At 36.8% G+C, this 25,129-nt stretch overlaps 1 protein-coding gene across 12 annotated transcripts in view; it reads right to left on the bottom strand.

Annotated features, from left to right (window-relative positions):
* DNAH12 (dynein axonemal heavy chain 12) overlaps positions 1-25,129 on the bottom strand; it is a 247,789-nt gene that overhangs the window by 88,198 nt on the left and 134,462 nt on the right. For 10 of the 12 annotated variants that reach the window (XR_012090615.1, XM_073010001.1, XM_073010007.1 and 7 more), the window contains 9 exons: positions 24,261-24,449; positions 22,459-22,610; positions 18,523-18,661; positions 16,888-17,054; positions 11,422-11,677; positions 8,790-9,089; positions 8,085-8,263; positions 6,299-6,491; positions 904-1,065 (listed from right to left, as the gene is read on the bottom strand). Coding sequence is in view for 10 of the 12 variants with exons in the window: in XM_073010001.1 (XP_072866102.1) it covers positions 904-1,065; positions 6,299-6,491; positions 8,085-8,263; positions 8,790-9,089; positions 11,422-11,677; positions 16,888-17,054; positions 18,523-18,661; positions 22,459-22,610; positions 24,261-24,449 (1,737 nt within the window). In the remaining 2 variants the exon portion in view is untranslated. Of the gene's footprint in view, positions 1-903; positions 1,066-6,298; positions 6,492-8,084; positions 8,264-8,789; positions 9,090-11,421; positions 11,678-16,887; positions 17,055-18,522; positions 18,662-22,458; positions 22,611-24,260; positions 24,450-25,129 lie in introns of those variants that run through there. The other 2 variants (XM_073010005.1, XR_012090616.1) reach the window with 2 other exon arrangements.

The raw sequence follows: 25,129 nt of genomic DNA, 5'->3' as shown, positions 1-25,129 counted from the left end.
CTATAAATCAGGAGAATACCACTAATTCGCAGCCTTGGTCACATCTCTGACATATCCCAGATAACAGCAAAGAACATGGGTTTTTGTTGTGTTGTTTTGTCCTCTTTTCTCCTTCCACACTCCATACTATGAACTGGTAATGCACCATTTACTGTGTAAGTGCCTGACACTACATAAGTGCTTTATCTTGTTTGATTCTCAAACCTCACAACAACCCCATGTGGGAAGAACTCTTATCTGTGCTGCCATTTCATGGAAGAGAAAAGCAGAGTACTTGAAAGTGTGAGTCCATTTCACTCCAGATGTTATGGCTGGAGGTGGGGAATTAAATATCCAGGTGTGAGTGATATATTTTGCGGGTAAAAGTGATTATGGTAATGAGAAAGTGTGACATTACTTTCATCTTAGAAATGAGGGTTAAAGTATGTGACAGTAGTGGACACGTCACCGTTGTATTTTTTGTCAATTAAATCATAAACAAGACTTTCAGATGTATCAAACCTATAAGATAGTTTTATTAAAACTTTTTAAAAATTTACTAACCAGTGTAAACCACAAAGTCTAATAAAGTAGCATTAAAATCATGCTTTCTTACATCAAGTAACCTTAAGAGATGATTTAAAATTCTCTAATCACTCATAAAACATGCTAAATAACATTAAACAGGTGAAATAAACTGCCGTTATTATGAAGATAGGAGTTACAAAACAAAAATTATGCCTCATAACTATGGTTGAAGCAATTTAAAATTCACCAAACAATGATGTATTTAACTAATATACTTAAAAATTTTAATTACCCCCAAAATCATATGTACAAACTATATTTATCCTGAAGAGCTGAGAAAAGGTTTCAAGAAATAAAGTTTTGTGCTAGGAGAAGTACTTTCCCAAAAGTGTTTACCTCCATCACTTCTTGTTTCTCATCTGCTGCAAAAATGTTAGGCACTTCTCCTGTATTGAGCACACTGTCAATATCCTCTAGAAAAGCTTCCTCTTTAATCTGAGTGTCTGTGATGAGAAAGACGGTCTTCTGGCCCCTCATGCCCACATTCCTTAACAGACCCTTAAAAAATAAAAATGTACTTGTAAGCAGAATATGGTAGACATCTGTTGGTTTTGATTTCCCTCACTTTCCCCTTCTTTTGATAACAACACTTTGATTTTTAGGGCAGTACCTCTCCCCACTTCTACTGGGGCTGTCATTTGGGGCCTCCACTGCCTCTGTCCCCTGGGTGGGAGAGCCAAAATGGTCAGTTTCCCCAAACCCCTAGACATAATCACTGATTCAGAGGAAGGCATATGATTTAAGCAGGGCCCAATCATAGTCTTACATCAGGGACTGAGACAGACTTGAAACAGAAAGAATCCTGGCTGTTCTGAGATGGAATATATAAAGGCCAGTAACCTTAATTACTTGGAGTTAACTGTTTGCCTCATGGAATGAGCCTGCTGGAGAAGGAAGCCAAATGGAGGAGAGTTGTGTCAGGAGATAGAAAGAGTAATTACTAAGGACATAATTTGATACCCTAAATTCAGCTTTGTCAAAAGCCTATCTACCTCTAGACACTTCAGTGTAGACAGGCTGGGGTTTTTGTGCAGGGGTCAACGGCAACCCAAATTCCTAATATAAGATATGGGCTCAGTAGTGTGCTGAAGTTGACTTGTACAGGCTTGTTAGAACTGACTGTTAAAATTTCAGGGACTTGTCAGAAGTTTGTAAAACATAGCCAGGATTTAAAAATTGAATTATATAAACTTACAATTATACAAAAATCTAGTTATATTTAAAAGGGAGGTAAATGCTTAAATCTCATCATGTCCTATTTTATTATGTTACTATTATCTATACTCTGGAAATTTTTTCAATCTATTGTATCAATACAGTAAAATACCATGTCATGGTGTTCTATGCATATCTCTTTTCAGTTCTGTTCTCAGTGACAGCATGTTGGGAGCTTCAGATCAGCCATGGGGCAGTTTTTACATCATGGAAATTGGAAAATCTACCATCAGAGGCTCCCTCTCACCCCCAGTCCTGGAAAGCTGGTTGTTAAATATTTGTCAGCATACAAACTGACTGTAGTTCACAGTGAAATAGCATTACAACTTCTGTAAGTTATTTTTAAAAATAACCTTCTACATTGTAAAACCATATATTTTAAATCATTAAATATTAACTAATATTTTCACTCCATAAAATAAATGATGGATTTTTATATTGTACACAACTACATCCTTTTCCCATTACAGCCATCTTCCAATATGAAGGCTGTTTTGTTCTTAGAAATAATTTTCTGTCATCAAAACTAGGGAGTCTAGTTTTTAAAGTAGTATTGTATCAGGTTTGTAATTATTAATATTATATCAAAATAAATCTTAGGCTGGGTGCAGTGGCTCACCCCTGTAATCTGAGCAGTTTGAGAGGGTGAGGCAGGAAGATTACTTGAGCCCAGGAGTTTGAGAGCAGCCTGGACAACATAATGAGAGACCATCTCTTAAAAAAAAAAAAAAAAAAAAAAAAAAAAAAAAAAAAAATTAGCCAGGCCTGGTGGTACATACCTGTAGTCCCACAGGCAGCTACTAGGGAGGGTGAGGTGGGAGGGTTGCTTGAACCTGGGAGGTTGAGGCTGCAGTGAGCTATGATCAGGCCACTGTACTCCAGCTGGGGTGACAGAGTGAGACACCTCTCCAAAAAAAATCTAAAAATTTTAATTTGGGCTGGGTGTGGTGGCTCAGGCCTGTAATCCCAGCACTTTGGGAGGCCGAGGCAGGTGGATCAACTGAGGTTGGGAGTTTGAGACCAGCCTGACCAACAGGGAGAAACCCTGTCTCTACGAAAAATACAAAATAACCTGGGCATGGTGGCACATGCCAATAATCCCAGCTACTCAGGAGGCTGAGGCAGGAGAATCGCTTGAACCCAGGAGGTGGAGGTTGCAGTGAGCCAGGATCGTGCCATTGCCCTTTAGCCCTGGCAACAAGAGCAAGCCTCCATCTCAAAAAAAAAAAAAAAAAAAAAAAGAAAAGAAAAAAAAAAGAACCATAAAAATTTTAATTTAAAATAAACTTTACGATACAATATACACAAACATATTTAACTTATTGTCATGAGCATCATTGTAATTTTTTTTTTTTTTAGACAAAGTCTCACTCTCTTGCCTGGGCTGGAGTGCAGTGGCATGATCTTGGCTCACTGCAACTTCTGCCTCCCAGGTTCTAGCGATTCTCCTGCCTCAGCCTTCCAAGTATCTGAGATTACAGGTTAATTCCACTATAAATGATTATCCTGCCTCAGGCTCTTGAGTAGCTGCAATTACAGGTCCGTTCCTCACACTTGGCTAATTTTTGTATTTTTAGAAGAGACAGAGTTTCATCATGTTGGCCAGGCTAGTCTCAGACCTCTGACCTCAGGTGATCCGAGACCAACTTGGCCAACATGGTGAAATTCCATCTCTAGCAAAAATACAGGAAAAAAAAAATTAGCCAGGCATGGTGGCAGGCACCAACAATTCCAGCTACTAGGGAGGCTGAGGCAGTAGAACCACTTGAACTCGGCAGGTGGAGGTTGCAGTGAGTGGAGATTGTGCCACTGCACTCCAGCCTGGGTGACACAGTGAGACTTCGTCTCAATAAAAAAAATTGATATTAATTATATATCAGGAATATTAAGAAAACCCTACATACATTATATAATTTAACCACAATAATATTTGAAATAGGTGGTATTATCCAAATTTTACAAATGAAGAATTGAGAAAGTGACCATCAGTAAGATAATGGGCTAGGAAGCTCTAGACCCTTGTTCTACCCTGAAGACACTGTATCAGCAATATATAGAACACAATTACCTTTGTGAGAACTTTAGAAACTAGTTAAGTCACTGCAGAACCCAGAAAAGAGCATGAACAAGAGAAGGGACTGTTCCCAAAAGAGTGAGACAGTACCTCATATTTTTCTCACTCTAGCCCCTCCCCCAACTGGGCATAGTGTGGGGAGATCCAGAGAATATCATCCAAATCCTGGCTCCTTCCTCAGGACAGAAGGAATATAGTTGAACTCGAGCCCAGAATACTGGCTTGTGTGTGGGCTGTTCCACCTGCCTTCAGGTGCTAACAGGAACAACGGCCTATTTTGGACACCAGGTTGGAGGCCACTGAAACAGGGTGAGTTCCTTGGTGGGTTAGAGCAGCAGAAGCTGCAGTTCTACAGGCAGGCACCAGGGGGAGCAAGAGATCAAGGGCAGAGGAATACAACGGAATCAGCAAGCAACTAAAAGCCCGAGAAGAAACAGCAAATTAAGACAGCCAAAAGCACTCATACATGCAACAATAAAAGCACACATACAACCTCAAAGAAGACACGTCCTCAGAAAAGGTCTGAAAGGTCCCAGAACCTCTAGCTAGGTTGATTGGTGAAGGTCTTCCCTGAATGAGGCCAGTCATAATGATTGGGAGGGGTGGCTTTATTTCAAATGGTCAACTCTCAAAAAGATCACAAGGGATGCAAATAAATAAGGAAATGTGGCCCAATCAAAGAAACAAAATAAAGTTCCAGAAACTAACCATAAGGAAATGCAGATCCATGAACTGACTAGCAAAACATTTAAAATAACTACCTTAAAATTTCTCAGTGAGCTGAAAGGAACCCAGAGCTAAAGCAGGAAAACAATGCATGAACAAAATGAGAATTAACAAATATATAGAAACCATAAAATATAAATAGAAATTCTGGACCCGAAACATAAAACTGAACTAAAAAGTTATCTAGAGGGGTTCAACATTAGACTTGATCGGGCAGAATCAACAGTCAACCAACTTGAAAACAAGTAATTGGAAATCACCAGGTTAATGGAGCAAAAACTAAATAAAGACAATAAAGGAAGGTGGAGCAAGCCTAAGGGATTTATGGTACACCATCAAGTGGACCAATATATGCATTATGGAAATCCCAGAATGAGAGAGAGAGGAAGAGAGGACAGAGAGCTTTTTCAGAAACAATGGCTGAAAATTTCTCAAATCCGAGGAAAGAAGCGGATATAAAAATTCCATTTTACGGAAGATCAATGAATTCCAACTAGGATGAAGTCAAAGAAATCCACACTAAGAAACAATATAATCAAACTGCCAAAAGTCAAATACAAAGAGAAAATATTGAAAGCAGCCAGAGAAAAGCAACTTGTCATCTACAAGGGAACTACCTTAAGATTATCAGTGAATTTCTCAGCAGAAAATGTACAGACCAGAAGGAAGTAGGGTGACATATTCTAATTGCAGAAAGATAAAAGCCTGTCAACCAAGAACACTGTATCTGGTAGAGCTGCCCTACAAAAATGAAGGTGAAATTAAAACCTTTCCAGATGAACAACTTACCACTAGATCTGCCCTACAAGATATGCTAAAGGGAGTCCCTTAAGCTAAAGTTGAAGCAAAAGAACCTAGATTACTACTAAGACAACGTTAATGCCATCATCATCATCATCATCAGGCTCATGTTTAAATCTGCTAGAAACCATATCTGAAATAAGTCCTCACTGAACTGGAATAAATATATAGTCAGTGGCATAAGCCAGGCACAGAAAGATAAACATCACATGTGCTCACTTACATGCAGGAGCCAAAAATTTGACCTCATGGAGGTAGAGAGTAGAAAGACAGTTATCAGAAGCCAGAAAGGAGATGCAGGCAGGGGAGGATAAAGAGAAGCAGGTCAATGGGTATGAACATACAGTTGGAAGAAGTTGCAGTGTTCAAAAGTACAATAGTGCAACTATATTTAACAATGTATTGCGTATTTCAAGATAGAAGATACGCAATGTTACCAATACAAAAAGATCGATGTTCTACATGATAGATATCCTAAATGTGCTGACTCCATAGTTATTCATTTTATGCATGTATCAAAATATTACATGTACCTCATAAATATGTACAAATATTATACAACAATTTTTTGAAAGCAGCAGCCATGGTAATAGTGTAGTGGATAAGACTTGAGTTAGAAAGCCTTGCTCTGTTGTGCATCACATGTCACTCAGCTTCGGTAAAACACAGAGACAACCCACCTGCTGCATTGCATTGCTGTACCTACAGAATGAGATCATGTAGGTAAAAGCTAGGTAAAGCACTCAGGACAGAACTCAGCACACACAGTAGATGCTCTATGGACAGTATCATCATCATCATCATCATCATCATCATCATCACTGGAGTTCAGTACACAGCTACACAGGCTCTCTCTTTACAAGTAAAAGAATGTACTGTTTTCATTTTAGATACTAGGCTTCTTCATAATCTTACCTTCATATCCTCTCTCCATTCATTCATACCATAGCTCTTAGAAATTTCTGGTTGGAAAATATGCATTTTTGCCATGGATGTAGCCAGACGAGTTAAAGATTGACGACCACTTCCTCCAAGTCCGACAAGCAAAGCATTTCCACCAGACTGCTTTAGAACTCGACATATTCTTGATAAATGTTCCAAAACATACCTACCACAAAATAATTTTATTAATGCATTACAATAAAAATGTAAATGTATATTTACATGTAACTACTGTTTTACTTTCCTAGAAGAACGTGACTTTGCTGTCCCATATGTTACTATCCCAGTTTTAAAGAGTTTACTATCAAAAACTGTGATTTTTTCAAAAGCAGTCACAACTGGATCATTTGATGTAGGGGAAAACTAATTAAAAGTTCAAATTCAGGAAACTTAATATACAAGTTATACAAATAAAATGAAATATTAACTAATACTGGCAGTATATTACCACTTTTATTAAATATGTTTCTTCAGTCTCTTAAGATTTCTGTGTGAGAAAAGATCATTACCTATAAAACAACAAATTCAGAAAAGGCACTTAGCTTCACTGGTAATTAGGTTAATTAAAATTAAAATGATAATGAGATACCATTTCACTCTCCTTAGACTAGAAAAACTTACAATATCTATCAATCCTAAGCATCAGCAAAGGTAAAGAACAATGGAAACTCTCAAAAATAATAATCATTTTTAAAGATGTTTTGGCAAAATTTAGTAAAGTTGAAGATGCTTATATACTACGACATGATAATCCCACTTATAGGAAAATAGCCTATAGAAATTCTCACACATGTACCCAAAGAGACACGCATGAGAATTTTCAAAGCCTTTCTTATAATAGCAAAAACTAGATTTGCTAGATTGTTTATATATCTAGCAAATTAGATTGTTTATATATCTGAATATGAAAAAAGCAACAAAGCAAAAGTAAAATGCTTATAATCAGCAAAGTCATGTAACCAATGGAATGTTACACAAAATATTTTATTTACTCTATCACCTAAAATTTGTCTCAGAAGAATGACTACACTGTGGTGCAATTATATAATAGAATGCTATATAGTGGTAAATATTCATTTTTCTTTGACTCTCACAATATGGAATAAACCAACTAGTAGCAGAAGATTATGTCCAGTATTATACCATTTATATGCAGTTTTAAAATATGCAAAATAAGACTGCGTATATATTTAGGAATACACACATGTATAGTAAAAGTTCTAAGAAACACAAGTTTCAGCCAGGCGCAGTGGCTCATGTCTGTAATCCCAGCACTTTGGGAGGCCAAGGCGGGCAGATCACTTGAGGTCAGGAGTTCGAGACCACCCTGGCAGCATGGTGAACCCCATCTCTACTAAAAATACAAAAAAAATTAGCTGGGTGTGGTGTTGCATGCCTGTAGTTCGAGCTACCTGGGAGGCTGAGGTAGGAGAATCGCTTGAACCCAGGAGGCAGAGGTTGCAGTGAGCTGAGATTGTGCCATCGAACTCCAGCCTGGACAACAGAGCAAGACTCAGTCTCCAAAGAAAAAAAAAAAAAAGTTTCTTTTCACTGCTACTCTTAGGACACAGGATGCAGTGAGAGAGTGTGACTATAACAGGGAACTTCAAATAAATTACTAATATTTTATGTCTTATGCTGGATAATGGATACAAAGTTATTCACCGTATTTTTCTTTACACCTTTTGGTACATTTTAAACATTTCATAATAACATTTTACAGGTAGCAATTTCAAGCATCAACACCATATATAGGTACCTAAAAATGACAAGATTCATTCTTGTTTTGTGTGTTTGATTATACTCATCTAAGCACTGGTCCACAACATCACTAAAATGAAGAATATTTGGAATTTCAATATAAACTCTATCATCTCCTTCAAGGTCAGGATTCATATAGTCACCAAACATGAGATTTCTTAAGTCTTCTTCAGTTACCTATAGAGAGGAAAAAAACAAATTATAAAACTTAAAACATTTAAAAAATAAATTTAAGAAAATATTGTATAAAATTTTTGTTTCATCCATGTTATAAAGTAATTAATTTTTTTAAACATTAGGGTAGTAAATAATATACTTACAAAAGTAATATCTGAAATTACATCCTTAGGATATAAAAAGAAAAGTAAGATCTTCTATTATATACGTTTTGTTGTTATTAGGCTAGAGAAGTCATTCTGGGTGACTCCCATTTATTGAGTAGTTACTAAGTGATGGTCATCATGTTAAGCACGTTATATCTATTATATAATTTATTCCCTACCACATAAGATGTTATTCTTTAAATAACTTCTATGTTGCATACTTTCCTATGAAGATAAATCTTCTCAAAACAAACACCTATTTACAAGGAATGCTAAAAAAAAAAGTTCATTAAGAAATGATTTTTTAAAATATAACTTAATTGTAACAATTCATATATTGTACTGCTTTAACTCAATATGTTCTTAATCACTATACTCACAGGTGCATTTTGTTTCCTCAGATGTGAAAAGATACTATCAAATGATTCTTTAAAATGGTCCTTTATAACAGTTTTAGTTAACTGGAACAGCCATCTTCGATCATCATCGTTAATGAGGCGATCATAAAACACTCGGAGAACCTCATGCACAAACAGTCGGATCATAGTGTGTTTGCTCGCCACAGCATCTCTTTCAATGAGTAAACAGCCCCGGATGACACGTGAAAAATCACGCAAGTTGAAAGTATAATGGGATTTTGTCGGAGTGGGTAAAAGATTTTCCACAGATTGTTTATATATCTGAATATGAAAAAAGCAACAAAGCAAAAGTAAAATGCTTATAATCAGCAAAGTCATGTAACCAATGGAATGTTACACAAAATATTTTATTTACTCTATCAGATTATATGGGCTTGGACTGAGCACGGTGGCTCACATCTCTAATCTCAGCACTTTGAGAGGCTGAGCTGGGCAGATCACCTAAGGTCAGGAATTCGAGACCAGCCTGGCCAACATGGCAAAACCCCATCTCTACTAAAAATACAAAAATTAGCCAGGTGTCGTGGCACATGCCTATAATCCCAGCTACTCAGGAGGCTGAGGCAGGAGAATGGCTTGAACCCAGGAGGTGGAGGTGGATGTTGCAGAGAGCTGAGATCGCGCCATTGGACTCCAGCCTGGGCAACGAAGTGAGACTCTGTCTCAAAAAAAAACAAAAGAAAAAAGAAAAAAGATCATCCTGGCTTGGAAAATTGCATAGTACTAAGCCTAGCATGGCATGTTTATTTTGGCTTATAGCACTCAACCAGGCATTATAAAGCTGAGGGAACTTAACATCTGATTCCATTCAAGCCCATCCAAGTAGAAACCTGTTTCTACTTTTATTTCCCAGTTATTATGGTTATGCCATTTAAAGGTGAATAATCTGGGGTTAAATAGTGAAAAACAGAATCTTGTATAGAAAGTGAAATCAGATAACTCATGCTGAATCATTCCAAAGAAGATGATGAAATAATTTTCTTGTTACTACAATCAACTTCAAAACAAATCAATTTGTTCTCTCTCTTCCCTTCTATCTCTTATTCCCTCACCCCCTTCTTCCTTATACCTAAATTGGCTATAAGGAAATGAAGTATATTTTTTTTTATGTACTGAATTCACCAAATGAAGTTTAATGTTCTCTTAAAGGCAGGTGAATTAAGCCTTTTATGATATAGTCAAAAAAGGAAAACTAAACAACTTTTTCTTAATTTTTTTTTTAGATGGAGTCTCATTCTGTTGCCAGGCTGGAGTGCGGTGGCACAATCTCGGCTCACTGCAACCTCCGCCTCCCGGGTTCAAGTGATTCTCCTGCCTCAGCCTCCTGAGTGACTGGGACTACAGGTACGCACCACCACGCCCAGCTAATTTTTGTATTTTTAGTAGAGATGGGGTTTCACCATGTTGGTCAGGATAGTCTCAATCTGTTGACCTCATGATCCACCCACCTTGGCCTCCCAAAGTGCTAGGATTACAGGCGTGAGTCACCACGCCCAGCCAACATTTTTTATTTGTATGTGTTCTGTGATTCATCTCCCTGCTCCAACCTCCACACATGGTAGGTCTACAATGCTTCAAATACAGAAAAACAGAAAAAAGCCGGAGGTAGGGTGGTGGCAGGGATGCTTTCTGTATCCCCTTCTACCTGACCAACACCCCTGTATTTTCCAGGATATTCCTGAAATAGAAATATTATATTTATAAATAAAAGCACTTTTCTGTATCAGAATAAATGTACTATCTCTTCGCTCATAGTTTCTTTACTTGAACAGCACACACTTTCCACTGAAACAAGAGGAGAATTTTAGAAGATAAGACTGATGTTCTTGGAAATGGATGGAAGGATTCTAGGGAGCTTTTTGCTTCCTGTTGCAGTGATCACAAAATGAAACTTGCTTTTTCAAGCTTCTAGAAAGTGTAGTTTGGTAAGATCATGACTGACATGCCTTTATATATATTGTTTCCCATTTACCATTAGAGATGAGGCTGGCTCTAGTCTCTGAACAGAGGCAAATAACACATCTGAAATAAGTTAAAAACTGTTCTTTGGCCATATGGGGAGTCTTGTGGTCTGTTTCTACCCTTGTATTTCTCTTTTATAATTGTTTTTTCATTGCTACTTAAAAATTATATGGTGTGACTAAAAGTAATGTATTCATAAGCTGCTTAAATTTCTTTAAGACAAGCATGAAAAATGGGAGGGAAGACAGAAGAAACTTGACAAATACCAGAGTAGGAACCTAACAGCAAAATACCTGTGATGTGGCAGATACTAGTTGTAGATGTTTTCCTTAAACAACCTTGTGAAATAGGTGTTTTATTCCATTTTAGTCATTAAATAAACAGCCTCTGGAATGTCAAATTACTTGCTCAAAGTCATATAGCTAGGAAATAGCAGTCAAGGCTCAACCCAAGTTAGATTCCCTCATTTCAAATCCTGTGATCTTCCTATTCTCTGGTCTTCTAAACAGTTTCTCTGACACCAAAGACCAAAGCAGATAGTTAAGTGGGAAACAACGTTAAAAAAATAAAATAAGGGACAAATGAGGGAAATATGCAATACTAAAACATTTACATTGCATTATTGACTGACCTCCATAGTCCCATTGACTATCTGGTTCCCAATTACAAAGTACTCTGGAGGAAATTCACGAGTTCTAAGGTAGAATGCTACAATAGATGAGAAGATTCGGACCATAGTTTCATCACTAAAAGAATTAATACTGCAGACGTTGAAATGTCGAATACAACGGGGAGTAACTGGATTTCTTCCACCACCTGGAGGGCCCATTGCAGCAATCAGCTCTATGTCCACCAGCGTGATTTTACTTGTGTCCTTAAGGTCATACCTTAGAAAGCACACACACAAAACTTAGATTATCTGTTATAAAGACAGCAAGATGGAATGAAATATAGATCTCCCAAGAAATTTAATCAGACTTTAGCTTCTCTAAAAGGAATAACTTCAGAAAATACTTTGAGTAGGAGAGAATTTTGTTTTAAAGCAGAATTTGGTTTCTCCCCTCAGTGACTGATTCTGTTACCCAGATTCTGGGTATCTAGAACGACCCTTCCTCTTACTTTTCCCTCTCTTTCCTCCTACTCTTCCTTACAGTTTGACTCTCCATTTCTCCTTTCTTATTACAAATCTAGAAGCATGGATGAGTGATCAATCCTATTTGTAGCCGTTCAAAGATAAGGTTACCATGTATCTCATTTTACCTAGGACAATTCTGGCTTGTGCTTGTTGTACTGAAGTAATTATTAATAACACTCCCCTTTTACTGTCAGAAAGGTCACAGTTTGAACACTAGTTATGTAGTCAAACTGGTTATAGCGATGTCCTGATTTTCTTTTTCTCATCTCAAACTGTATCTTCAGAGTGGATAAGGATGTCTAAATAGGATCTATATATTTTGTTATAGAAAGGGACCCATTAAGGAAAAATGAAATTTCAAGGAAGTTTTAATCAGAAAGAAGTATGAAATGACACAATTTAGTTGGAACCACTCAGAGTAAAAGGTTGCTATTGTCAATAAGCCATCAAGTCTTTAATACTGAAGCTATTGCACACACAGAGACATACACATACAGAGGCCTGGGGGAGGAGTCTGTCTAGCCAGTCCTTAGGCTAAAAGCATGCTAGAAAGTATGAAAATATGGGTTTTGGTAACAACCCTAATAATCATCAATAGAAGACCAGCTAAGTAAATTACAGCACATCCACATAATATTAAAGCCAATAAAATGAATGAGTAGACAAATATGCAGATATGGCTATTCAAGATAAATATATGTGCAAAATAATTTACAAAACATTGCATGTAATATGAGCCTATTTTTAAACATAAAATACTTATATAGAAAAAAATCACTGAGGAATAGTGATTATCTCCTGATAATCACTAACTCAGGAGAGTGACTATCTCCTGAGATAATTGCAGTTATTATCTCAACAATGGTTATCTCCTGAAAGCAGAATTCCTAGGGCCTATAGTAATAACAAAAATGCATCTATAAAATATGACTTAGCTTTGAAATTCATCTACCCTTGTCTTGAGATAAAAATCATGGCATACTGAAGAATAGAAAAGTACATTTAAGAGGAGGAAAGGAAGAATTATTAATCCTAATTAAAAGGTGCTGTATCTTGCATGTGAGAAACTAACCATGTCACCATAAAGTGGTGTGGGGAGAATAGAAGGGTTATCCATGAGATTGCTGTCAAATACAAGCCATCTCCAAGATATGGTAGGTAGTTCCAAGCAGCCACAGAAAATATACAGTTAAAAACATGGTAGAAAAATAGGGTGCTGATTATGGTTACTTAGGCTGGACACTACCCACAAATTATTGACTTGGGGGAATGGTACTTGGAAGGATGTAACCTGTAAGTTATTTTCAATAATTGAAACTAAGTTGAAAAGTGCAGGCATACCGCATTTTATTTCACTTCACTTCATTAAGCTTTGCAGATACTGTGTTTTTTACAAACTGAAAAAGGGTTTTAGAAACCCTGTGTTGAACAGGTCTATAGGCACCATTTTTCCAACAGCATTTGCTTACTTCCAGTCTCTGTGTCACATTTCGGTAATTCTTGCAATATTTCAAACTTTTCCATTATTTTTATATCTGATATGGTGATCTGTGATCAGTGACCTTTGATGTTACTATTGTAATTGTTTTGGAGCACCATGAATTGCACCTATATAAGAAGAAAAACTTAACTGATAAATATTGTGTGTGTTCTGACTGTTCCACTGACTGGCTGTTCCCCATCTCTCTCTCTCTTCTCAGACCTTCCTATTCCTTGAGATACAACAATATGGAAGTTCGGCCAATTAATAATCCTCCAGGCTGGGGGTGGTGGCTCATACCTGTAATCCCAGCGCTTTAGGAGGCCAAGGCGGTGGATCACTTGAGGTCAGGAGTTCGAAACCAGCCTCGCCAACATGGCAAAACCGTCTCTACTAAAAATACAAAAATTAGCTGGGTGTGGTGGTGTGTACCTGTAATCCCAGCTACTTGGGAGGCTAGGGCATGAGAATCACTTGAACCTGGGAGGCGGAGGTTGTAGTGAGCCAAGATCATGCCACTACACTTCAGCCTGAGCGACAGAGCAAGACTTTGTCTCAAATAAAGGCAAAAAAAAAAAAAAAAAAAAAAAAAAAAAAGCCAAAAATCTCTCAGTAAACTAGGAATAAAGGTAACTTCCTCAACTTGGTAAGGAATATCTATAAAAACTCTACAGTTAACAACATACTTAATGGTGAGAATCTCCAAGCTTTCCCACTAAGATCAGGAACAAGGTAAGAATGTTCCCTCTCACCACTTCTTTTCAACATCATAATAAGGGCTAGAAACAAGAAAAAAAAAAAAAAAAGGTATACAGACTGGGAAGAAAGAAATGAAACTGTCCTTGTTTGCAGATAACATGATGATCTATAAAGAAAATCTGAAAGAACTACAAAAAACTCCTGGAACTAATAAGCGATTATACCAAGCTTGTAAAGACTTACCATGTAAAAGTCAATCACCTTTTTATATACCAGCAATAAACAAGTGGAATTTGAAATTAAAAGTACAACACCTGGGCCAGGCACAGTGGCTCATGCCTGTAATCCCAGCATTTTGGGAGGCCAAGGAAGTTGGATCACTTGAGGTCAGGAGTTTGAGACCAGCCTAGCCAACATGGTGAAAACCTCTCTCTACTAAAAACACAAAAATTAGTTGGGCATGGTGGCACATGCCTGTAATCCCAGCTACTTGGGAGGCTGAGGCAGGAGAATCTCTTGAACCCAGAGGCAGAGGTTGTAGTGAGCCAAGATCATGCCACTGCACTCCAGCCTGGGCGACACAGTGAGACTCTGTCTCAAAAAAAAAAAAAAAAGTACAACACAATTTACATTAGCACCCACCCCCAATGAAATACTTAGGGATATATCTAACAAAATATATAGAAGATCTACATGAGGAAAACTATAAAACCCTGATGAACTAAATCAAAATACTAAATAAAGAGAGGTATTCCATGTTCATGGATAGGAAAACAATATTATGAAGATGACAGACTTTCCAAATTTGACTTGTAGATTCAATGCAATCCCAATCTAAATCCCAGCAAGTTATTTTTTGGATCTTGAGAAACTGATTCTAAAGTTGATATGGAGAGGCTAAAGGCCCAAATTAGTCAACACTATTGAAAGAGAAGAACAAAGTCAGAGGACTGATACTACCCAACTTTAAGGCTTACTATAAAACTACAGCAGTCAAGACAATGTGGTACTGACAGAACAGACAAATAGGTCAGTGGAACAGATTAGAGAGCCCAGAAATAGACCTAATAAATATAGTCAACTGATCTTTGACAAAGGAGCAAAGGCAATATTATGGAGCAAAATAGTCTTTTCAAGAAATGTTGCTGGGCACAGTGGCTCATACCTGTAATCCCACCTACCCAGGAGGCTAAGGCAGATGGATTGCTCGAAGCTAGAATTTTGAGAACAGCCTCAACAACATAGCAAGATCCCTGCCTTTTAGCAAAAGACAAATACTATTAAACAATTGGACACACACACGCAAAAAATTGACCTATATACAATTTTACCCACCCTTCACAACAATTAACTAAAAATGGATAACAGGCCTACATATTAAATGCAATACTATAAAACTCCTAGGAGATAGCAAAGGAGTAAACCTAGTTGAACTTGGGTATAGCAATGACTTTTTCAGACACAACACCAACGGACTGGTTGGAAAAACGGGACTTCATTAAAATTAACAACTTCTGCTCTGCCAAAGACAAAGTCAAGAGAATGAGAAGACAGGCCTGACTTGGAGAAAATAATGGCAAATGACACATCTGATAAAGGACTATTATCCAAAATATACAAAGAACTCTTAAAACTAAATGATAATAAAACAAACAACCCAATTTAAAAATGGTCAAAGACCCTAACAGACACCTCACCAAGTAAGATACACAGAGGGCAAATAAACATATTAAAAGATGCTTCTTACCATATGTCAGGGAAATGCAAATTAAAACAATGAAATACCACCACACACTCATTAGAATGGCCAAAATCTAGAACACTGACAATACCAAATGCCAGAGAAGACGTGGAACAACACTAACTCTCATTGATTCCTGATGGGAATGCAAATGGTATGGTTATTTTGGAAGATAGTTTGGTGGTTTGTTACAAAACTAAACATATTCTTACCACATTGTTCAGCAATTGTGTGCCTTGGTATTTACTCAAAGAAGTTGACAACTTATGTCCATGTAAAACCTGTGCACAATGTTTATAGCAACTTTATTCATAATTGTTGAAAACTTGGGAGCAACCAAGATGTCCTTCAGTAGGTTAATGGATTAATTGTAGTATAACCAGACAATTGAATATTACTCAGTGCTAAAAAGAAATGAGCTATCAAGCCATGAGAAGATATGAAGCAAACTCAAATGCATATTACTAAATGAAAGAAGCTAATCTGAAAAGGCTATATACTGTATTATTCCAACTATATGACATTCTGAAAATGGCTAAACTATAGAGAGAGTGAGATCAATGGATCTCTTACAAAGCCGCTGAAGTTGGGGGAGGAATGAAAAGAGAACACAGAGGATCTTTACAGCAGTGAAAATACTCTCTATGATATTATAATGATGGATACATATAATATACATTTCTCCAAACCCATGGCATGCACAACACATAAAGCAAACCCTAAAGTAAACTATGGACTTCGGGTGATTGTGATATAGCAATGTAGGCTTATCAATTGTAACAAATGTGCCAATTTGGTGGGGATGTTGAGATTGAGGAGACTATGCATGTGTTGGGGGCAGGGAGTATACAGGAAATATCTGTACCTTCCTCTCAATTTAAAACAGTCTTTTCAAAAGATATTAGAAAGCCTTCATGTACAGGAAAATCTGAGCAATCTTTCTTTTCCTTAAATATCTCAAAAAATACATTATTTTACTTTAAAAACCTAAAATAAAAACTGAGATATAACTTCAGCATGACTTATCGAATTAAATAGTTACCAATGTCCACAGTCAAAAAATTGTCGTAATAATTCAATAGGAGGTTGAGCTCCATACTTCTCCAATGCAGGCATATTCATATCATCTATAAAAATTATACACTTCTTTCCCATAGGTGGTCCAAAGACTCCTTTGCGTCTTTTATCCAATCTAGCCATGATAATGTTCTAAAATATAAAGGAAGAGTGGTATATTTACCTACAACTGAATTAGGAATTTATTTTCATACTTATGTTAAATCAGTATCAACAAGTAAAACAACCCATTTTGCCAGAATCCATGGGATTTTTACCAGTAACAATGACTATTTGCTTAATTTATCAATGATTAACTTAACATAAAATACCATATTTAACATCAGAAAAAAAAAAGTTTAAGTTTCTGTAGGGAAATCATACCAAGCAGCATTATATGTGTGTTTATTTTTATTTATTCATATTTAGGGTGATACTAAACTTCACAATCAACATCATTCAAACATTTATTGAAATCCTATGCACTCACAATTGTTACACACATGTATTTATGTATTATATTTGTGTAGTATATGCATGTTTCTACAATATTTCTACAAATGTCACCAAAAGTTCTACAATATTTTCCTCATTGGACAACCAACATATTTTTATTTTTTTCTTCACTGAATAATTTTTCTTTCCAACTTTTATTTTAGGTTCAGGGAGTACACATGCAGGTTATATGGGTAATTGTGTGTTGCGAGGGTTTGGTGTACAGATTATTTCATCACTCAGGTAATAAGCATAGTACCCAATAGGCAGTTTTTCAATCCTCACCCTCCTGCCTGGCTCCACTCTCAAGTAGGCCCCGATTTCTGTTGTTTCCTTCTTTGTGTCCATCTGTACTCAATATTTAAATGCATTAATCTTTACATTTGGCAGCTTTTTATAGCTAAAATAAATGTGGATGCTTTCTTATAGTTCTAATACTTTTGGAACTCACTTGTCCATTGGAAAAATAAACTGAAATTATTTTCATTCAAATAAAGCTCCACAGTAAAAATGTTCTAAATTTGTAAGATTTTGAAGCTCAGTGAAGTATATAGACTTAAAACAACAGAAATGAGGCCAGGAGAGAATGGATAGGCCTAAATTTAGGAATGGATGATGAAAATGGCAATTAGAAAAGGTTTCATGAAGTAGTTTCACTTTGACACATTTGAGGGCAAAGGGTGAGATGCACTCACGTGGTTCCTGTCACAGGCCCATGGTTTGAAAGGTCCAGAGAGCAGCAAATGCCCCTAAGGACCATCCAGGAGGGTCTTGCGAGAACAATTCAAAGTTCTCTCATTTCTCCCTGGATCTCCCCACCCCCGCCCCGCCCTGTGTGTGTGTGTGTCTTTTATACTCCCTTCACCAGTTAAGAAATCAATTGTTGCTTCTTCTCAGGCTTAAAAAAAAAAAAACAGATAATAAAGCTCAATAACCCACTATTAATGTAAAAATGTTCTCTGAAACTTTTCTCATTAATTTCAAAAACTTGTAATTCCCCAAACATTTGAAAGTTGTATTTAAATTCATATATTTACACGGTTGCTTATTTAATGTACAATGTTAAACACTGAGCAAATAAGACAAAATATTAATGACAGACCCACATTTCTGTCTTTAAACTAACCTGAACCTGATTGGCACTGGTCCGTGCAGATAAGTTAACATAAAAAGGAAAGTATTTGTCCTTTTCCAAGTGATTCATTAGCTTATCCTTCACATACACAGATTTTCCTGTACCCGTTGGACCCACAAAAAGGAGTGGCCTTAATGAAAACAATGAATATATTATTCAAAATGGAAAAAAGTCAGAATACATTTCTACTAAAGGAGGTGGTAGTTAAAAGCTTACATAAGAATCAAATCATCTTCATTAAAAACTCATTTTTTACCTATAGTTATTATTTCATGAAAGGCAGATAAAAGTAATGATTGGCATACATTTTTACATAACGTTGCAGAGACTTTATTTTGTATCTTTTTATTTTTTATTCTTTTTTTTGAGACAGAGTTGTACTTAGTTCCCCAGGCTGGAGTGCAATGGCGTGATCTTGGGCTCACTGCAACCCCCACCTCCCAGGTTCAAGCAATCCTCCTGCCTCAGCCTTCCAAGTAGCTGGGACTATAGGCGTGCACCACCACATCCAGCTAATTTTTGTATTCTTAGTAGAGATGGGTTTCACTCTGTTGGCCAAGCTGGTCTCGAACTCCTGACCTCAAGTAATCCACCTGCCTTGGCCTCCCAAAGTGCTGGGATTACAGGCATGAGTCACCATGCCTGATCTATTTTTATTTTTTGAGATAAAGTCTCACTCTGTGGCACTATCATAGCTCACTGCAGCCTCTAACTTCTGGGCTCAAGTGATCCTCCTGCCTCAGCTTCCCAAGTAGCTAGGACTATAGGTGGCATGTCACCACACCAGGCTAATTTTTTTTTTTTTAAACTTTTAATGTTTTGAAGAGACAGGGCCTGGCTCTGTTGCCCATGCTGGTCTCAAACTCTTGGCCTCAAGTGATCCTCTCATCCCAGTCTCCCAAAGCACTGGGATTACAGACAGGAGCCACTGGGCCTGGCCTTGCAGATACTTTAATAGTAATAAACTATTATTTGAATAGATGTAATGTCACTTACACAAAACACTTACGAAACAAGTAATAATATGCTTAACTTTTCAGAGCAGAAAGTCAAAATCTGTCTCTTCAGAAAAGAGCTGTATTTGTCCTTTTATGGTAAGACATGGGGGCAGCATGTGAATAACAAGGGGGTGACAGTAAGACAGCTGTAGGCTGTTTCCCAGTGATCTCAATAGCCAAAGGTTTTGTGAGAGATGGAATGACAGTGAATTCTAAAGCTAACAGTTATGTATATGTATACTGTTAATAGCATTTTTAAATGAATTCAATTACTAACTGAAAATATTTGTCTAAAAGCAAACACTAAGGAATTCCCCATTCAGTGAGGCTTCAAGCAAAGTTTCCCATTCTTAAGTGATCACAACTAATTTTAAGGGGAAAAGTCATATGAGTTTATGTTCACAAAACTCTGGACAATCCCAGTTTGAGAAATGCTGCATTAAAAATAAAATACTATAATTTTGAGTGATAACTTGTTAATACACAATACATAAAGACAAACACAGGCCGGGCACGGTGGCTCATGCCTGTAATCACAGCACTTCGGGAGGCCGAGGCAGGCAGATTACCTGAGGTCAGGAGTTCGAGACCAGCCTGACCAACAATGGAGAAACCCCATTTCTATTAAAAATACAAAATCAACCAGGCATGGTGGCAAATGTCTGCAATCCCAGCTACTTGGGAGGCTGAAGCAGGAGAATCACTTGAACCCGGGAGGCAGAGGTTACGGTGAGCTGAGATTGTGCCACTGCACTCCAGCCTGGGCAATAAGAGTGAAACTCTGTCTAACAAAAAAAAAAAAAAAAAAAAGACAAACAGAAAGGCACTGAAACTGAGTAGTAGCCATATTCAGTTCTAAGGGGTCATCTAAGTGAGCCAAACTATGCTAGTATTAATTTTGAAAATTGTTACTGAAATATGAACACAAAATTAAAGTTCTTTTAGAACTACAGTGACCCCTGAGAATTCATCTACATGTTCCAGTCTAACACTAGCTCTATGAAAATCTATTTATTAAAATAATACTAATAAATTTCTGTTCTTAACTTGGGGTCCATGAACCAACTAAAAACATTCATAGAATTCAGAGAATCTGTGAACTTGAATGACAAAAAGTTTATACCTTTACTTTTGCTATCCTGTAACTAAAATGTAGCAATTGTATGAGTAGTACCTGTGTCTTTGTCACCAGTAGAAATCATAGCTATTATCTTACACATTACAATTGTTACAGTATCTCAAAAATATCACTCATGCCCATTCCTTCTTCAAAGGTATTATAGTCATCAGATCCACTGACAGATCTTGTTATTTAATGTGTTAATAAACATATATATTTACTACTACAGCCCAAATATGTTCAATATTTTAATAAATGTATTTCAATACAAAAAGAAAAAAAACAGGCTGGGCACGGTGGCTCAAGGCTGTAATCCCAGCACTTTGGGAGGCCAAGGTGGGTGGATCACTTGAGGCCAGGAGTTCAAGACCAGCCTGGCCAACATGGTGAACCCCCAACTCTACTTTTTGTATTTTTAATACAAAAAATTAGCCGGGCGTGGTGGCAGGTGCCTGTAATCCCATCTACTCCAGAAGCTGAGGTAGGAGAAGTACTTGAACCCAGGAGGCAGAGGTTGCAGTGAACAGAGATCGCGCCACTGCATTCCAGCCTGGGAGACAGAGTGCAAGTGACTCTGTCTTACATAAATAAATAATAAATAAATAAATAAATAAATGTATATATATGGTTTACTTTATAATTCTATTTGTACTTATTTATTTAAAAGTATTATTCTGACAAATGGTTCTTGGCACGAAAGAACTGTATTGCCAGGCACGGTGGCTCACACCTATAATCCTAGCACTTTGAGAGGCTGAAGCGGGTGGTTTGCTTGAGCTCAGGTGTTCAAGATGAGTCTGGGCAACCTGTCTCTACCCAAAAAAAAAAAAAAAAAAAAAAGCCAGGCATAGTGGTGCATGCTTATAGTCCCAGCTACTTGAGAGGCTGAGGTGGGAGGGTTGCGAGAGCTTGGGAAGTCAAGACTGCAGTGAGCCGTGATTGCACCTCTGTACTCCAGACTGGGTGACAGAGTGAGACCCTGTCTAAAAAATAAAAATAAAAAAAAGAACTGCTATACTAGAAATGTCACAGAATTGGCAACCGTCTTCCTTGCTTAGCTTCTAAATGCAAAAATGCAACTACGGACACAAAATAGGGGTAAACTAATTTTCCCTCATAAGCTATTTTTCCTTTTTTTTTTAAACAAGGTAAAATTGGTCACAGAATGCATTCAGAAACAGGTTCTTTATCAAAAAATGACATTTATGATTATATAAACTTGTTTAGTTTAAATAGTATGAATTATAAATTATGCCTAGTGTTTTAAAAGAAAAGTAACTATTAAATGTTATTAAGAAAGTCGGTATGGATATGCAAACAGTACATATCTAGGCTTTTGATCAGTTTCATGTGTCTTTATTTTTGATGGACTCTTCTGAGTTTTTAATACTCATCTTAAGTTGTAGAATCCAGAACTAGCATAGGACATACCTGAAAATGCTAAATGTAATACGAGAATGTGGATCATGGTTACTTTGATGTCTCAGGAGTACACTGAATCTTTAAGTAGACTGCATACCTTTTTAACAGTAACACTACAGCAGACTTTCAGTGTGCTGTTACAAATCAAAAATGTAAGGTGACTTATGAGGCAGCAAAGTATGATGGCAAGGGCTTTGGAGTGGGCAATGGGAAATATGCATTCCAGGTTTGCCAATAGCAACAGATGTCACTTTCAACATATCAACAAGTCCCCCAGGATTTCAGTTATCTGAAAAAGGATGATCTTAAATACTTCAAAATTTGCCATAATCCTATTAAAATGGTACTTTTACATTCAAAATGCTTGTTTATAGCAGAGTTCCTTACTTTGCATAGGTAATACTCAAATCCATTAGAAACGTATATCTAATTGTGTCCATCGTAGGGACTATGATATCTTGAATCTTGATTTGTTTATCTCCTAAATTAGTATTTTTAATTAATTCATTCCAATGGACCCAGCGACCTTTGTTTTTCAACTACAAGAAAATATAAGTTTTAAAGTATTAAAACCATGCACTTGCTGTATCTGAAAGGCTCTTTTCAACACTTATACTATTAAATTAGCTTTAAAAAACTTTAGTCTTCCCCCTTTTAATGAAATATTACATTCATATAAAAGAACACATATAGCATATTTTAAGTCATAAGCAGATTAATAAAATAAGCATTCATGAAAACACCACTCAATTTAAAAAATACATATTTTTTCAATTTTTCTTTTTAATAACCTGAAAAACATAACTTTTATTATCACATATTCAACATATCTAACATTTCAGATACTTTTGCCTTTATGTCTCCTTAACACTCCAATATTCCCCAAATGCCTTCAAGATGTTCTTCTGCACACATCAAGTATTTATCTGAAAGCCACTCTAATGTACCTCAAGTCACAATTTCCTGGATTTTGGCTTTACCTTTTTATATTTTAAAATAAATGAGCAATAATCTAACTAAAAATAAAATATCACATAAAACCACTATATTTGTTTCTCTAACATTATTCTCTTTGGCATTTTGATCCCGGCTGAAACAATCAGGATATATATCAGCATAGCTGTATTAATTGCTATGATATCGAAATTCTTCTGAATCTCTGGCTAAATAACTGCTGTCCTGACACCTCTGAGTGTCTCCCAATCTTCACTCCACCCCCAACCATTATCTTCTTCTCCAGGTTGTTTTGACCCCTCCCTGGAGACCCCCAGCCCTTCCACTATTTCTTAAGTAAAAAAAGTTTTAATACCTGCCAAAGTAGCCCCCAGGACCCTATTTCAGAGCTGTGGCTGGAATCTCAAAATCTTTTCCCATTTTTGAGCAAACTGAACATGTATGTTATATGTTTGAATTGTGGTAACTGTAAGTTTGGGTGAATGTTTCTTTAGGAATTCATATTTGTATTTTCTTAAGTTTTAGCTTTTATTTTTATCAACATTATATATGTACAGATTTTACGGTCAAAAGATGTACAAGGTTAAGAAAAACAGCATTTCCCTACTGTCACTTTCCCCTTCCTAGAGACCTTTACCTTCTCTAAGCTGGATAGTTTGGTCTTTATTTTCGATTCTTAAAGAATATTCTTGTGTTACCACCGCTTTTTCACTTTTATTGACTTCCTGCTATGGCTAATGAGGATGAAAGTCTCTTTCTGGCCATATTCTTAAAATTCTGTGTTAGCATGGTTTTGGGGAAAGGGTCCTGCACTACCAGGAGAACTTGTGTCAAGTTCTGGCTCTGCTAGTCACTAACCTTTTTAGGTTTACTTCCTTATCATGAAACTTGAGATTTAGATGAAATTGTAACTAATGCTCTATCTAGATCTTATGGGGAATGAAATAAAATTTGTATGAATCAAATAATTATTCAAATACTTGCTGTTTAAAAAATGCTTTGGGGACTTATTTAATAAAATTGAAAAATAAATTTAATTTAAATATGAAATTATAAAAATATTATTAAAGCAACTTTATTTATACACAAGTTATGGGAGGTGAAACTAAAAAGAAGGGAGCTTAAAAAGCTCACCACAGGAGTCAAAATAACTCTAGGATAGAAACCTAGGAGCTTTGTCTGCTGATCCAAGCCTTTGTATTTTATCTTACCATACCAAGCTTTTTACATCATACCTCATACATGTAGTCATAGACCAGACCTTTTTCATCAAATGGACATTCCCATTTACCCACAGAATCTGGCACTGGGTTTTCTTCATCTTTTCCCAGTATGATTAATCGTATGAAAGCATCAAAAACATGACGGCCATCTGTATCACAACTTCCTCCAATCGACCAAATCAAAGAGAATATAAAGCAAGCCTGTTGGTGGAGAAAAATGTTAACTTATAGTAATTATTTTAAAAGGCATTTTAGAAGAAATGTAACCAAAATTCAACATATTAGGATGTGCTCAACCTACTTGAACAAGGTCATAAATGTAAATAAAGTGGAATGGAGCACCGCTAAGCCACATAGTCATTTCTCTGGCAATTTTTATCAAAATACATGTCTGTCTTTCTTTTTTTTTTTTTGAGACAAGGTCTCACTCTGGTTGCCCAGGCTGGAGAACAGGGGCACCATCTCAACTCACTGCAACCTCGACCTCCCCAGTTCAGGTGATTCTTGTGTCTCAGCCTCCTGAGTAGCTGGGACTACAGACGTACACCACAAAGCCTGACTAATTTTTTGTTTTTGTTCTTTAAGTAGAGACGGGGTTTTGCTATGTTACTCAGGCTGGTCTTGAACTCCTAGACTCAGCAATCCACCCACCTCAGCCTCCTAGAGTGCTAGGATTACAGGCATAAGTTACCATGCCTGGCCCAATATCTATTAAAAAAAATTTTTTTTCTTTTCTATTTTAAGATGGAGTCTCACTCTCTCACCCAAGCTGGAGTGCAGTGGTGCGATCTCAGCTCACTGTAACCTCTGCTTCCCAGGTTCAAGCTATTCTCCTTCATCAGCCTCCCAAGTAGCTGGGACTACAGGCACCCATGACCATG

Source organism: Chlorocebus sabaeus, chromosome 22, assembly GCF_047675955.1.
Source record: "Chlorocebus sabaeus isolate Y175 chromosome 22, mChlSab1.0.hap1, whole genome shotgun sequence".
Classification (NCBI taxonomy): Eukaryota; Metazoa; Chordata; class Mammalia; order Primates; family Cercopithecidae; genus Chlorocebus; species Chlorocebus sabaeus.
This window is presented reverse-complemented; position numbering and strand designations above follow the sequence as displayed.